Below are 15,174 nucleotides of genomic sequence, written 5' to 3'. Positions count from 1 at the left end.
GCTTCCCTCACCTCCTATGTTCATTTCCTTCCTTAATTTGGCTATTCCTTTTGGTCGGCCCAGTACCCCCAACGCCCTGAACTATGGCTGTCTATGTGGCAAAACCCCAGCCCTGGAGCAGTCCAGTACTCAGCCTTTTGGGGGCCTGCTGGCCACTGCTAGAGCAGCTGAGCATTTCACACTCCAAATTCGTGCCGTCCAGCCTCAGCTGGGCCCTCAGCGCCTGGAACACCCCCTCCTCCCTGGCCTTGACCATCATGGATGCCCCCACCATCTCCATTCACTTCAAACCTCAAACTCTTCCACGGCTGCCTCGTACTTCACCGTCCTCCTCCCTCCTAACCCCTGAACCCGCCTGCCTCTGGGTCTGGTGTGTTTCTTCTCTCCAGAACACTCCTTTTCAGCTTATATGTCCCTTCCTCCAGGAAGCCCTCTCTCACATCCCCTCCCTGGAACCGGGGCCGGATGCACCTTCTCTGCTCTCACCCTGATGGTGACACTCCCCTAATTCTTGTCCCTGTCGCACGAGCTCCTCGAAGGCAGACTTTCCGCCCCTGGTTGCGAGAAGAAGAGCGCTGATGCAGTGGGACTTTGATAAATGCTCTTCGTGTGTTTCTGCCCGTGGGCCCCGGTCACGCCTCCCCCGGCCCTTCCCCGCCCTCTCTGCTCAGCTCATGGTTTGCTCCCCTCCTAACCTCCATCCTGGAAACCGTAGAGTAAACCCAAACCCATCCCCTTTCCCTCCGAATGATCACGAGGTTTCTCACTTCCTTTTTAAATACTATAATTTTTTAGATCTGTGTACGTTCCTTGTGGATGGGGTCTCTAGCTCTGTCTTCCTAGCAGTTAGCCTAGAAAATTTTGGACGGGCGAGCGGAAATGCAGCGAGAAACTTGTATTAGTTGCCTGTTGCTGCTGGAACAAATTACCACAGACTTGGTGACTTCGAACAGCACAGATTTATTATCTAATGTTTCTGGAGGCCGCACATCCAGAATCGGTCTCACTGGGCTGAAGTCAGGACGTCAGCAGGGCTGGCTCCTTCTAGAGGCTCCCAGGAGAATCCATTTCCTTGCCTTGGGCAGCCCCTAGAGGGCGCCAATGATCCTCGGCTTGTGGCTCCTTCCTCGAATCACCTCAGCCTCTCTCTTCGGGTGTCATACTGCCTTCTCTGACTCTCACTCCTCTGTTTCTGGTTTCTCAGGACCTCTGTGATTACACTGGGCCCACCCAGATAATCCAGGACCATCTTCGCATCTCAAAGTCTTTAGATGCATCTACAAAGTCCCCGTTGCCATAAAAACATTTACGGTCTGCAGGGACTAGTCCCGGTTATCCTGAGGGCCATCGTCAGCCGCCTACAATAGTATTATTATGTCAGAAATAACTGATAAGGAAGCTAAGCTTCTTGGCTCACCGCTGTTTTAATTCTACCAGAAAAGTTGGAGGATTTCTTTCCTGTGTGACGAGGATATTGGAGGAAGACTTCTAGGGATGCACTGTTTATAAAGTTCCCACACCTTGGTCCTGAAAAGCCGGCCCACAAAGACATAGATCACTGGATTCAGGCAGCTGTTGATGAAAGCAAAGAAGTTGGCCCACTGGAGGCCCAGGTCCGTGAGGTTCTCCCAGAAGCAACTTTGGATGACCCGCACCTCCAACAAGAATTCCAGAAAGGCAAAGAAGTGGTAGGGGGCCCAGCAGACCAGGAAGGCGGCCACGAGCGTGAGGATCAGCGCCGTGGTCTTGCCGTCTCTGGGGCCCCCGCAGCTCGTCCTCCTGACCTCCGTCCGCCCTCGCAGGGAGGCCAGGATGTGGTAGTTGAAGAAGACAATCGCGGCCAGCGGTAGGAGGAAACCCAGCACATTCAGCTCCACGATCCTCATGAAGTGCCAGGCCTCGTGGGGGAACAGCAGCACGCAGGCGGAGATGTTCAGTTCCGGGACGGCTCTGACCGCGCGGAGCACGAATGTGGGGACACTCAGGAGGCCCCCCAAGACCCAGATGAGCACGCAGGTGGCCTGGGCCAGCCGCCGCCGCCGCCGCCTCCGGCTGGCCATGGGGTACACCAGCACACAGTAGCGGTCCTGGCTGATGGCCACCACCAGGAAGATGCTGACGAATAAATTGGCCTTTATGACCCCATTGACGGCGCGGCAGAGGAAGGCTCCGAAAGGCCAGCTGAATTGGTTCCAGATGTTCTGTGCCCAGAAGGGCAAGCCCAAGACGAACACCAGATCCGAAGCCGCCAGGTTGGCCAGGTAGATTTCCGCCACATTGAGACGCCGCCGGGGCAGCAGGAAGATGGACAGCACGAAGAGGTTCCCCAGCAGGCCGCAGAAGCAGACGGCCACGATGAACACCGGCAAGGCCCTGTGCAGCAGGTCCCAGGCTTCCTGCGCGATATCGCAGGACGTGGCATTCGGAGGCGAGAGCTGGCTCTGGTTGGAGGACTGGAACTCCAAGAGGGTCTGGGATGCCATCCACAGCGACCTGCAACGAACGGCAGGTAGCATTACACGGGAGGCCCATGGGCCAGATCCAGTTGGCCGCGGTTTGGGGAAACAGCGTTTCCTGGGCACACGGCCACAACCATTGACTTAGATATCGGCTGCTTTGGTGTTACAGCAGCAGAGCTGTCCCCTTAGAGGGAAAGTCCTGGCATGAAGGAAAGGACCTGGGCTTTGAAACCTGAGTCCAAATCCTGGCACAACCACTTGCTGTGGGCCACTTAGACCCACTGACTTTTCTTCTTTTTCTTTTTGAAAATTGTAGCTAATCGTATCCCTTTTATGGGATCGTGGCAAAGACTGGGGACAGTATCTATGAAGTGCTTGGCATGGTTGCCTGGCATAGAGGAAGCACTCAGCAGTGCTTATTAGTCTTATTAACGATCATGTGATTATTTTTAACAGTTTAACAAACATTTATTACATGATCTCTATGTACCAGGCACCATTCAAAGAGTTTTACGTTGAAGTATTTTCTCATTTAGCCTTCCCAACAGCCCTGTAAAGTAGGGCCATTGTCACTTCTATGTAACTCATAGAAAATGGATCACAGAGAGGCTGAGTCACTCGTCCGGGGTCACACAGCGGGTCAGTTGCAAAGCCTGGATTCGGACCCAGGCAGCCCTACTCCAGAGCCGGTGCTTCTCTCTGTTCTATTATGCCCCACGTTTTGTCCCCACTTGGTAAATGCGTTCAGGCTCAAAAGTTAACGACTTGTCCAAGGAGACCTAGCCGGTGAGTGATGGCACCAGGCCGTGGACCTCAGTTTGCTCTGGCCCCAAAGTTCACACTCAAGGTCACGCAGCTAGCCTTCCTCCTACGTGCCCGCGCTGTTTCAGTGAGAGATGGCCACAGCAGGGAGGAAACGGATCGTGTCTCCCAGCCGTCTGTGATTTGTAGAGAGACAGGATCGCATCCTGTACTGGTGAATTTGGGGGTACCTGTCAGCAAAGGTGGCCATGGCCAACCCAGGGGACCCACACAATCCCATACGCACAGTGAGCCACTGCCTGCCCTGTGGGATTTCTGGGGCTCCACACCTAAACATCCTCCCCCCACCGGGATAAGTTAATTTACACCAAGTGCTTAAAATGGCTCCTGACTCTTCATAAGCACTTGCTAAATGTTCACTATTCTTATTACTAGTGACGCTTGAGACTCCTTGGGCCGAGCAAAGCCTCACAGCACCAAGGCAAGGTATTGTATGAGAGAACCAATCTCAGAAGACACTTTTTGGCTATGTGACCTTGGGCGAGTCACTTTATGTCTCAGAGCCTGGCTTTCCTCATCTGGGGAGGACGTGATGGCTTTCTATCTGCGACACTGTCACTCACACACTGCCGCCCGCACTGGGGTGTAACGCACAGGCTCCTCCATTCATTTATCCACTGAACAGGCATCCGCAAAGCACCTACTCTGTGCCAGGCACTGCTCTAGGTGTTTGGGACACAGGAGAATCAAATAGGCAAACCCCCTGTCCTCCAGGTGCTTCTAGCCTAGTGGGAGGAGAGAGCCAATAACAACAAACCTGCTGAGCAAACATGTTAGCAGGGGCGATGGTGAGACGTGATCAGGTTCTAGATATATTTTGAAGGTGGTACCACCATGATTTTCAGTGGGATCAGAAAGGAGGAATTGGGCGATGCCCAGATTTTTAGCCCGAGTGCTTGGAAATATGAAGTTGCCATCAACTGAAATGGAGATGGCAGAGTGAAGATGGAGCAGGTTTTTCCGGGTGAAGAGCAGGAGCTGACTTTTGGACGTGTTAAGGCTGAGGTGTCTGTTGGACGTTGAGTGGGGGTGTCCAGTGGGTGACTGGATATACGAGACCAGTGTTCAGAGCCCAGGTCTGAGATGATGGTACGTAATTGGGAGCTGTAATCATGTAGATCGTATTTAAAGCCACAGGACTGGGTGAAACCACCAAGGGAGAGTGTAGGCAGAGAAGAGACAAGCTGCTGGGCTGCCAGTGGACAGGGCAGTGGGAAAGAGGGGAAATTGTGGGTTAGGTGGCTGTGAAGTGTCTGCGGCATTTAGCATTCTGACTCAGAGCACGTGGGGAAGTGGGGTAGTCTTGTTTTTTAATTTATCGCAGGGCATAAATCCACAACTGTTTATTCTGTTATTTGGCAATACTTTAAAATTTTGCAATAAGCCCTTTTGGCAGCGAGGAGCTAAAAAAGTGAATGTTTAATGAAAGTTCAAGTCCCAGACTCCTGTTTCGCAAAGAAGTCGATGGATGCGTAAGTTGCACAAAATGTTTGTTGACGTTTGCATGGCTATGGCAGCTATAGCAATTCTCCTGAGCACGTGGAAAGACACAAAGCTGCTACTTGAGAAGTTAATAATTTTAAAAGATCACGCCCTCATACATCGATTTCACCCACATAGTGGCAGAGGATGCTGTTATTGTCGCTCTGCACACCATGACTTTTCACTTAGATCAACTGACTGGCCTTTAAGTTAATTCAGATCCTTTTCAGTTCCAACTCATCATGTGCACATACGACGGTGGAAATGTTGGCTGCGTAGGTGTCAGCTCCGGAGAAACGGCACAGACAGCGAAATGTGCCAGTTTGGTACCAGTACCCTCAGATTCTTCAATCTGGAAAATCGGTCGATTCCAATCATGAGTCAAATCTTTCATCCAGTTCGTGGAATCGAAGCGAAGCCTTCACACGTTTCATTCTCCCGAAGCGAAACAGTAAGCCGACTTTTCGTGACTGCTATTCTAATTGCAGTTTCAATTGTTCACGTTGGAAATAAAGTTGCCGCGTTCTGTGATGATACACACGCACGCTTTGGTGGGCATAGTGTCGTAGTGACAACAGCGTTCTTACTAAAATAAGAGACCGAGTCACAGAAAATGCGCTTCAAATAGGTCACGATGCACACAATTTGTAATTGCATATAAGTAAGTTTCAATAGTCTACCAATTGAAACGGAGGTTGTAGTTGAAAAGATTTACAAAGTTTAAAAACATAGTTGATGAACTACAAACTCTTTTTGAGAAGTTGATGAATTTGAAAAAAACCTCCAACTTTAGCATGAATTTCTTTCTCAGTTGCCTATCAGTGGACTGAGTCTAAGAGCCCGAAAATGTTATTAAACTCTTTGTTACAGAAAATCTCTAAATTGCTGAGTTTTGTTCCAAATCAATTGGAAATGTTTAATCAAGGTTTGGAACAACAGCTGGAGCACCAAAACATCAACTTTTAAAGCTTTTAGCGGATTATAATTATTGAAAACAAAGCTTTTTGCAGAAAATAATTAAAATCGTTTTGCTGAAAGAGCAAGAAAGGAAATGATCAAATTAAGTGTTAAGAGCTCAGATTGGAACACGAGATTGAATTTTCAAATTCTATGGTAACATTTCATCATGAGCTTTAGAATATTTTCATTTGTAGGGAGAATTTTTTTTAATTGGATAAATTCATATTCTGTACAGAAAAGAGATAAAATTGAGAAAGTCTATGATTTGCGGCATCTAAACTGACAAAACATTCAAAAATGATAAATAGCTTCAACTTATTTAAAGAGTTTAATCTGGTATGAATATTTATTAAAGAAAGAAACTCTGAACTGAGGCATAGAGGCAGCACCTGAGAACATATCTGGGCTGAAATATTTACATAATTCCAAATGCAAAGAACTGGACTTTCAAATGGCCTCAGAGCTCAGTCAGGTACCTTAGCTCCTGCAGAAAGAACATTTTCTTTCTTTCTTTTTAAAAATATATATATCTTTTATTTTTGAATTACAACTAATATCCTATTAGTTGAACGTTTTCTTAATTAAATATATCTGGTCCAAGAGAAGGTCCATAGAAGGTGTTAATTTAAATTTATTAACCATAAAATTTGAAGAAAAAGATTTCAGCAATTACATAAAACAATTGAAAATAATAAGGCCACACTGAAAGGAAAATGAATTCTTCGGGAGAACGCCAGTGACATATCAGAGTCAGGCACCAGCCTAAGAAACTAAGTGTGGCACCTGGGTGTGTACCAAGGACAATTATTTTGCTTCTGTTATTTTTCAATGTTCGGTTAATTAACATAGAGAAAAGGTTGTATTTTGCTTTAATATATGTGGGTGTGTATATATTTTTAAAGACATAATTTTTTTTTGAAAACAATTTTTTGACCAAAACTACTCCATAACTCCGGCAGAAGAGTATAGATGGAGTGGCTTTAACATGGAGCCAGGGGAGGCCGCCTTGCATGTCCTAAGCTTCAAACTTTTTGAATGTTAAAACCGGGCAAAATAACCTTTGGACTGGGCCTAAAGCAACCTCGTGCCCCAAAGAAACGTTTGCAAAGATAACAAGAAAGCAGATATTTTGACTACCAAACTGCTGGCTACGGGACTGAAAATTAAAAACATTCTTTAGAATAAACGTCACTATGTTACGTAATCTGCAGTAGTATCGATGCAATTGTTCCCCTTCAAATTCTCATAAATGCCCATTGCCTTTGTGCAGAGGAACCAACTGAGGTAAGAAAAAGTAAAAACGACCTGCCCAAGTTCATGTGGCGATGAGCCAGGCCGTTTGTCCACGGCCTTTCTTCCCGGCCCAGCGCAGAGTCCTGGCCTCTTTGACCCAGCATGCTGTGACTATAAAGAGAGTGGGCCTGGAGTCGGGGACCCTGGGCTTGGGTCCCGGAGTCACCAACTGTGATTCCGGGGAGGTCAAGTAACTTCTCTGAGCCTCGGTTTCCTCCTCTGTAAAGCAGGAAATATGGCGGCTGTGGCAAAGAGTTGTCATGAGGCTGGAAAGAGATCCTGCAGGTGAAATGCCTCGTAGGTTGTAGAGCATCGAATCCAAGGCTTTAAGGACGACCGCCACCACCACAAGGATGACAATGACTGAGCAGTGGTGATGATGATACCGTGTCCTGGTCCCTCTGAGGGGACACAACCTCTCCTCCACGTGGGACGTGAGATTGGGAAGCGCTGTGAGACCCTTCTCTGCTCTTCCTGGGCCACGGAACAGTCCAGGGAGGACCTGGGACCCAGCTCACTAGGAAGCTAAGGCACGGAATTCTGGAGGCTGGGTTCCCAGCGGGCCTGGCGCTTGGCCGTGGGATTCTCATTTGTCTCCGGCCCTGGAGCTTTAACAGCCAGGAGTCTGAGCAGGGACTGGAAGAGGGGAGGCTGAGCGCGTCCACGCACGTGGCCTCCTTTGCTTCCCTCCCTTTCCTTGTCCAGGTATCCTTGGACATGCCAGGGGGTGGGGGGTGGGGTTGGTCCACGTCCCCTCTGAAGTGTGGGTGCCTGGGCAGGAAAGGACAGCTCTCGGGGTCGGTGGAGGGGGCCTGGCTCCTGTGTCATCCTGAGAGACCACAGGTCAGTGAGAAGCAGGCGCTGCCCAGGCACCACCAGACCAAGAGATGGGCCATGGGATGGGGGTACGGGGCTGAAAGATCAGCAGAATGATGGCCCCCAAACACATCTATGTTCTAGACCCTAGAACATAGGACCTATAAATATGTCATCTTACATGGCAAAAGGAACTCTGTGGATTTGATTCAGTTAGGATCTTGAGACAGGGAGGTGATCCTGGATTATGGAAGTGAACTTAATGTCGCCAGGAACGAAGGTGGTTTCATTTCTAAGTGAAAGAGGAAGGCAGGAGGGTCAGAGTCAGAGAGAGATTAGAGGATCCTACGCCACGGGCTTTGCAGATGCAGGAAGAGGCCACGAGCCGAGGAACATGGCAGCCTCTGGAAGCTCAAAAAAGCAAGAAACAGATTCTCCCCTCAACCCTGCAGAGGAAACACAACTCTGCCAATGCCAGTGCCACCGATTTTGGATTTCTGACCTCCAGAACTGTAAGATAATAAATTCGTGCCATTTTAAGCCACTAAGTTTGTGCTAATCTGTCACAGCAGCCACAAGAAACGAATATAGTGGGCAAGGCTTCGTCCTGCCTAGGAAATCAGGGACTGCCGCCTATGCCACTGGCAGAGACCTCTGACCTCGGCTGGAATCTGATTGGGTGGCAGATGCTGCCTTGCATCCCACAGGACCTGCTGTGCCTACTCCAGCTGGACTTATTCATAGAGTGGTTTTCCTTACCAGCTGCTGCCTGTGTTTATACAAAGTTGGCCAGAGAGGAGAAATCTTCCTTCGCCGGTTCTTATTTTAGCTCCGATATTTGCCTGGCACATAGGAGGTGCTCAATAAACAGCAGCTATTGCTATCAGTAATAATATTTGATCCTATTTGAAAAACTCAGTGATGACATTGGGCAAGTCCTTTAGAGATGACAATTCCGTAATTTCTATGTGATATTTTCTGAGTTCTTTACATTTTTAACACTGGCATGTGATACTCAGGAGATAATGCGACCTTCTTCAATAAATTAGCCTTTTTCAAATTAATTCCAGTGTCAACAGTGAGGTGGTGATAAAGGCATTTGAAATACAGACACGGATATCAACGAATGTCCACCCGGCCACATAATAACGTGTTATTTTCAAGCCACAGATAACCCAAGCAGTAGTTGGCCTTAGGAAATCTTGTACGTGATTCTGGGGGGACCACTTTGATTTTCACGAATCAGAATCTGTAGATTGTAACTGGCCAGAATCCACGCATAGCTCTGTGGCTGTATTCAACGTCTAACGCGTGTCGTACGAGCTGGATAAAGAGCTGCTGGAACCGTCACGAGCTGTTCCAAACCCTCTCTCCTCCCTCTCTTCTGGCAAAAACAACTAAAACCCAAAGTAGGCAGGGAACACAAGCCTCTTAAATCAGCTTAAAATTCCGTTATTAAAAAACCACACTTCCAGAAAGCAGAGAACTCTGCCAATATTTAGTCGTAAAAGGAAGAACTTTTTTTCCCATTTTTGCTTTTTAAGGAGACACGGCTCATCCTGTTACGTGACGCTTGTATCAGAAAAGAACGATGGTCGTTTACTTACTCAGAGAGAAAACGAAGGAGCTCACAGCTTCAGCAGGGTGTTCTGACGGCGAGAGTGGCTTTTGGAGGTGTTTTCTGTTCTGGGAAGTGCTGTGAAATGTGGCACCTTAACTTACATAACCTCCGCTCCGATGATGTCATCAGAGGGATTGTCTAAAAAGTGAGTCTTTCCGCTGGAGGAAGCAAGCTGTGGTTCTGAAAGGAAAGCTTTGGGGTTGGCGAGAGGTTGTTCGGCCACCGTCTTCCTCCTCACCTCGGTGACATCTGGGGAGGCCCGCCAGCCCGCCCAAGACGGGTCCACTGGCCAACATGCCCTCACAACATATTTTGGCACGGAGAATATAGTCAATAATATTGTAGCAACTCTGTACGGTACTGGCCTCATCGGGGAACCACTTCGCAAGATACATAAATGTCTCATTGCTCCGTCGTACGCCTGAAACTGATATAATATTGTAATATTGTATGTCAACTATAACTGAAAAAAATTTTTTTTAACTTAAAAAAAAAAAAAGATTTAACAACAAAAAAAATAAGAAACACTCCATGCCACATTTGGGCATCACTGAGTCCCCACGAGCACTGGCGGACATCGAGCCGTGACTTTGCCCGTTGGCAGTGGGGTCCCGACGGCCTGCGGTTCCGTAGCAGCTTTCGTGGGAGCTGACTCGAACACCCCCTTCTGAACTTCGGTCATGAAGGGTACATGGCCAAGAATCTGTCAGTGAGGACCCGTTAAACAAACAGAGAGCCAGGGAACATCTGACTCATGCGACGGCCGGAGCTGAGTAAGATCAGAGGTACTTTTCCCTGATCCTCCCTGGCAGTTCTCAGGCCGTGTGGGACCTTGGCCCGCATATATCAAGGTGAACTCCCCGAGACCTCGCGCCCAGACGGAGAGACGTTTCTGGCTTTCTCTGGGCGTGGGGCCTCGAGGTCCTCGCCCTGAATCCCGCTTACCTTCTATCTTTGCTCCTACGCATGACAAGATTTCAGGCCCCCTCCGTACATGCGAGAGAGCGCATGTCTCTACACCAGGCTTCTGGAAAAAACGATGCCCCGAATCTCAGGCCCTCCGGCCGCCCCGCACCCTAGTCCTGCTTTTTGGGTGCTCCATTCACACCCCCTGGTGTCACCACGCACGTGACACGTGCGGAGCAGAAAATGTCCCCTTAGAATCTGGCCTCATTGTGTTTCCCTTTTCTGTGACTCAATGCCTCAAAATTGCACGTTTCAGTTTTCTAGCAGTTTTTTCTTGTTCCTGACATCTTAAAGTTGTGGAAGCAGGAAAAAAAATAACTAACCCTTCAAGACTCAGTAGCAGATGTGCAATTTAAAGAGGAAGCTGGAATTTATCTTTGGGGAAGGTCCCTTCAAACCAGGAGAGGTCTGGGACTTTTTTAGTCACGCAGATGTTAGGTGAGAGCCTGCCGTCGTTTTGGGGGAGGATTTTAACCAGAGAGAGTTTCCAAATCCCAGGCCTTCCTAATTAGTGCCGTAGAGCCGAGTCTCAATGGTCAGCCAGACACCTGCCCCTGCCCTCTGCAGAAAGCGGCTGGCTGGCTTTTCTCCCTTTGGAGTGGGTTTGCCCAGCCTGTTGGTAGAGGACTTGCCGCCCAGCACGCATTCACTCCCAGGAGAGCCCAAGGCCAGCTGTGCCGGGAGGTGGGGTGCCCGGCCCGCTGCTCCGTTTGCCCCCTGGGGAGGGCAGAGTGAGGAGAAGCAGAGTGAGCGAGGCAGGCCCACGTGGCCGGGACCACCGGTGCCCCCCATGCCACTGGCGATGGCTGAGTAAGCCGGGCTTCGGGAAATGACGCCGTGGCAGCCTTGCCAAGGCCGTGGGGGCCCCAGCCAGTGGGAGGATCGGAAAATGATGGGATGATTAAGAAAATGGATATTCCCACTGCTGCTCAGCGGAACGGGAAATGGGAAGCAGACCTCGGGCCAGGGGAGTCTGCATTCTGGGGGCTGAGGGCAGAGCGAGGGAACCCCGAGTCTAGGAAGGGACAGCAGACCCCCGAAACGTGGAGAAGATGGGAGGAGGCCGAGGGAGAAGGGAGTGTCCAGTGGGGACCGCATTCGATGAGCGCCTTGGGCACTGGGGACTTGGGGGAAAGCATGGGAGGAGGACGCAACGGCGGAGACAATTGTAAGGCGCAAGGGGCCCCTGGGGGAGGCCCCGGGGCTGCCGTTCAGAAACAGAGGCCGGCATGGCCCGCTGGGTGGGACAGGCCAACTCCTCCCTGACCGTCCCTGGTGCTAACGCAGGGGGCTCTGGGCAGCTGGATCTCCCCAGGCAGGCGTGGACCCGGAGTGTGCTCGATGAGTACTCAGGAAAAGGTGGGCTGGAATTCGAGGAACTGGGGACACACGGGGCAGAGTCCCACCGCGACGTACAGAGTCCCTTTCCTCTCCTCCAGCTGCCCCTCTCCTCTCTAGCCGCATCCAGCAGGATGCTCAAGGCGGAAGACTCTAGAATATTGCATTCAGCACATCCTGCAAATAACATCCGACGCTAACCATCTTCTGGACTCTCGCTAGTCCTTGCCGCGCGTGGCGTCTGCTACGGTCTCCACCTGTGGCTGCAGGGAAGGACCGGAGCGGGGTGGCTTCACTGGGATCACAGGCAGTATTCCAGGGTGGCCCCGCGTGTACCCTGTGCCCCTATTCAAAGCTTCCTGCCTATCTAAGGTCCCAGACACTCACTCAGCCAGGAAGTCAGCGACTGAGAGCTCCCAACCTATCTCCTCGCTTACCGATTTTCTTCCCTCAGTCTATCCTTGAGCTAGATCAACGTTCCAGAAGCTCTTGGGTGTTGTCACTTCACAGGAACAATCCTTTGGAATTCACAGACTCCTCCTAGGTCCTGCCGTAATACCCGAAGCCACTCTGGTCTGCTCATGGGCTCCGAGTGCATCTGGCTGTGCCTTCTTGTGTTTGCTAGGAACGGCCTCCCCGTTTCTGTCCCCTGCTTACTGCCCGCCCACCCATCATGCAAGTCCCACTGGGACCCTCTGCTCCTCCATGAGCGTGGGTCTGAGTGTTCGTCCTTCTGTCCTGCGAACGCGTAGGGAGGACCTGTGTGGTGCCAGGTGAGTGCCGGGTGCCAGGGCCAGAGGAGGAGGCGCAGTGTCCACCCTCGGCGCTGCTCATGCTCTAGTTGGACGAGGCAGGTGAGCAAGCAGACATTTGCGGCCAAGTGTGCAAACTCCACCGTAGAGAGTATGCGCCGTGCCCCATGAAAGGGGCGGGAATGCGTAGGGTGAGGGCAAGGTGCCAAGATGTAAGGGGGGTAAAAATAAAATCCGAAAGGTAGGTTTAACGAAGCACAAACGCCTGCGAGTCCACAGGATTACAGGTGCCGACTTGAGTGTGTCTTGGGCATTCAGGCAGCTGCGGGCGCTGCCCTGACCTGAGTCGGTGGCCACTTAGACTAAAGAGAAGGGCTCTGGTCACTGGCCACTCAGCAGAAAAAGTGCCAGGGGTTCCACAGATCAGGAGAGAGTAAAAAATCCATGTAAAACTCTGTCTCCATGTTAGCCTTGCTTTGGGACAGGAAGGCTTTCTCACCTGGGCAGCGGGGCTCAGCAGACCCTCCTCTTAGGGGAGTCGTGAGAACCCCACGAGCGAACAAGCCCGGGGCATGGCACACACTTCCGGGCAGTCCCGGGAAGGGACCTGTAACGGATGGTCGCCTGCATTCCTGTGTTCTGAAGCCTAAGTCAGACCACGCGTCCTTGCTCGAAGCCCTCCTCGGCACCCGACTCAGGACAAGAAAACACTCAGATCTGACCGTGGCCGCAAGGACGCACGCCCGGCCCTGCTGCCTCCCTGAGCATCCCTCTCACCTTCCCCGCTGCTCCCCTGGCCTCCTTGCTCTGTTCTGAACATGCCGGGTCCTGTCCCGCCTCAGGGCCTTTGCACTGGCCACCCCGCTGCCTGGAACACCCTTCCTACAGAGAGCCACATGCTTGCTGCCTCGGCTCCTCCCGGTCCCCACAAACCCCCCTTATCAGACAGCCCCTCCCTGAATAACTGCACGGCCCCAGTGGGCTCTGGCGTTCAGCGTGGCCGGCAGCATCACTCGGATGCACTCGCTCGTTTAATTTCCACTTCCTGCCTCCGCACCAGAACCTGAGCTCACGGGGCAAGGGGCTTGTCTCTTCTGATTCAAGTCAGATTCCCAGCCCTTCATCAGGGCTGACACACTCGGTAGATATTTGTTGAATTAATTCATAACCCGATTTATTTACATATAAGAATATCAATAGTTTGTCTTGATATCAACACACAGGACCTGAACTTTTTGTGGGTGCCAGGTCCTGTGTGGGCTCTTGTTGCGGGGAGGGACAGGGATGAACGAAGCCCTCTGTAGTCCTGTCTTCCTCTCGAGGAGCTTGGGGTCTGGCTGAGGACACAGACAGGCAGACATACAGCCACTATCGTGCTGGAATGAGAAGTGGCACCTTAGTGCCATGGCTCTGTCTGAGCAGGGAGAACAAAAGGATTAGATTCTGCTAAGAATTCACGGTACCAGAATATTTGAACTGGGTTTTGAGAGATGAATAGGAGTTGCAAAAGCAAGCCGAGAAACCGTCGTAGGTGGACGGGCCAGCGTGCGTGCTGCAGACACACACATGTGCAGGCGTGTTGTGGAAAGAGGCCCAGTCGGAACTCGCAATCAGACAGCCCGGGTCCAAGCCCTCGTCCCCGCTCACGTGTTCCTCCTATGAGCCCCGCTCAGCCCGGCCCTTGGCAGGCCCCGCACAGGGTGTCCCCAAAGGCCGTCGGCTTGGCGCAGGAAAGAGAATTAAACAGTTTCAGCCTAAAGCGAGGAGTTCTCTGAGGACCCTGGGGACCAAGACAGGGAGGTCCCGCCTCTGAGGTAGCCGGGGAGAGAGCCGGGGGCACAGGCCGTCCCGGGAACGCTCCGACCCTCGGTTCCCTCACCGGGGAGCGGGCCCTGCCTTCTCTGAGAGCTGGCGTGAAAAGCAAATAAATGTGTGGAAAACATCAATCTCGTGTCATACAGAGGTTCGCGGGACAAGATGGATACGTGTGTGGATATAACTTTCTCCAGTTTTACGGTCTTTCTCTGTATAATCTGCCACATAGTGCCATATGGAAAACCTCTTCATTGTTCAGTCAGCCTAAATGCCGAACTAGCCCATGTGTCCAGCTGAAAATGGGGGCGTGGAACAAAATTAGTTTTCCTTAGAAACCAGTAGTTGACAGATGGAGCCGGTGCCATGGGCATTTACCTTTAACATGAATCACGTTGCTCCCGGGATCAGGCGTGCTTCTGTGAGCCGTGAAATATGCTCTGATTATTTACAACTGTACAAGCAAAGCACACACTCCCAAGTGCACACATTTAATACAGCACCGACTATTTGCATTTACAGGGCCGCTGAGAATGCTGAAAATAATTTTCACCTTTTCTTAAAGACTTGGGGTCACCCTTGACTGTCCCAAGCCCTCATGGAGGCTACAGACATGTGACAGGGTCAGACAATCGAACAGAGAAAACCGCATATAAATGTAATTGTGGCGAGTTCTATGAAGAAACAGAGCAGGTGTGAGGATTCGCACTCAGGGCCCGGAGGCAGAGGGAACATCTGGAGTGTGAGAAGGAGCTCATCGTAGAGTAGGAGCGGAACGCAGACAGGGAAGAGTGTGAGCAAAGGTCCTGAGGCTGCCAGGGCTTGGCGTGCTTGAGGGACGGAGGAAGCGGGC

At 51.0% G+C, this 15,174-nt stretch overlaps 1 protein-coding gene across 1 annotated transcript in view; it reads right to left on the bottom strand.

The window, feature by feature from the left end:
• Positions 1 to 944: 944 nt before the first annotated feature.
• The window catches only part of LOC102895893 (B2 bradykinin receptor), a 51,060-nt gene continuing 36,830 nt past the window's right edge, over positions 945 to 15,174 (bottom strand). The window contains exon 3 of the mRNA XM_015599559.2: positions 945 to 2,493. Coding sequence (XP_015455045.1) covers positions 1,431 to 2,493 — 1,063 coding nt within the window. The 3' untranslated portion in view covers positions 945 to 1,430. The remainder of the gene's footprint in view (positions 2,494 to 15,174) is intronic.

Source organism: Pteropus alecto, unplaced genomic scaffold (genome assembly GCF_000325575.1).
Source record: "Pteropus alecto unplaced genomic scaffold, ASM32557v1 scaffold8, whole genome shotgun sequence".
NCBI lineage: Eukaryota > Metazoa > Chordata > Mammalia > Chiroptera > Pteropodidae > Pteropus > Pteropus alecto.
This window is presented reverse-complemented; position numbering and strand designations above follow the sequence as displayed.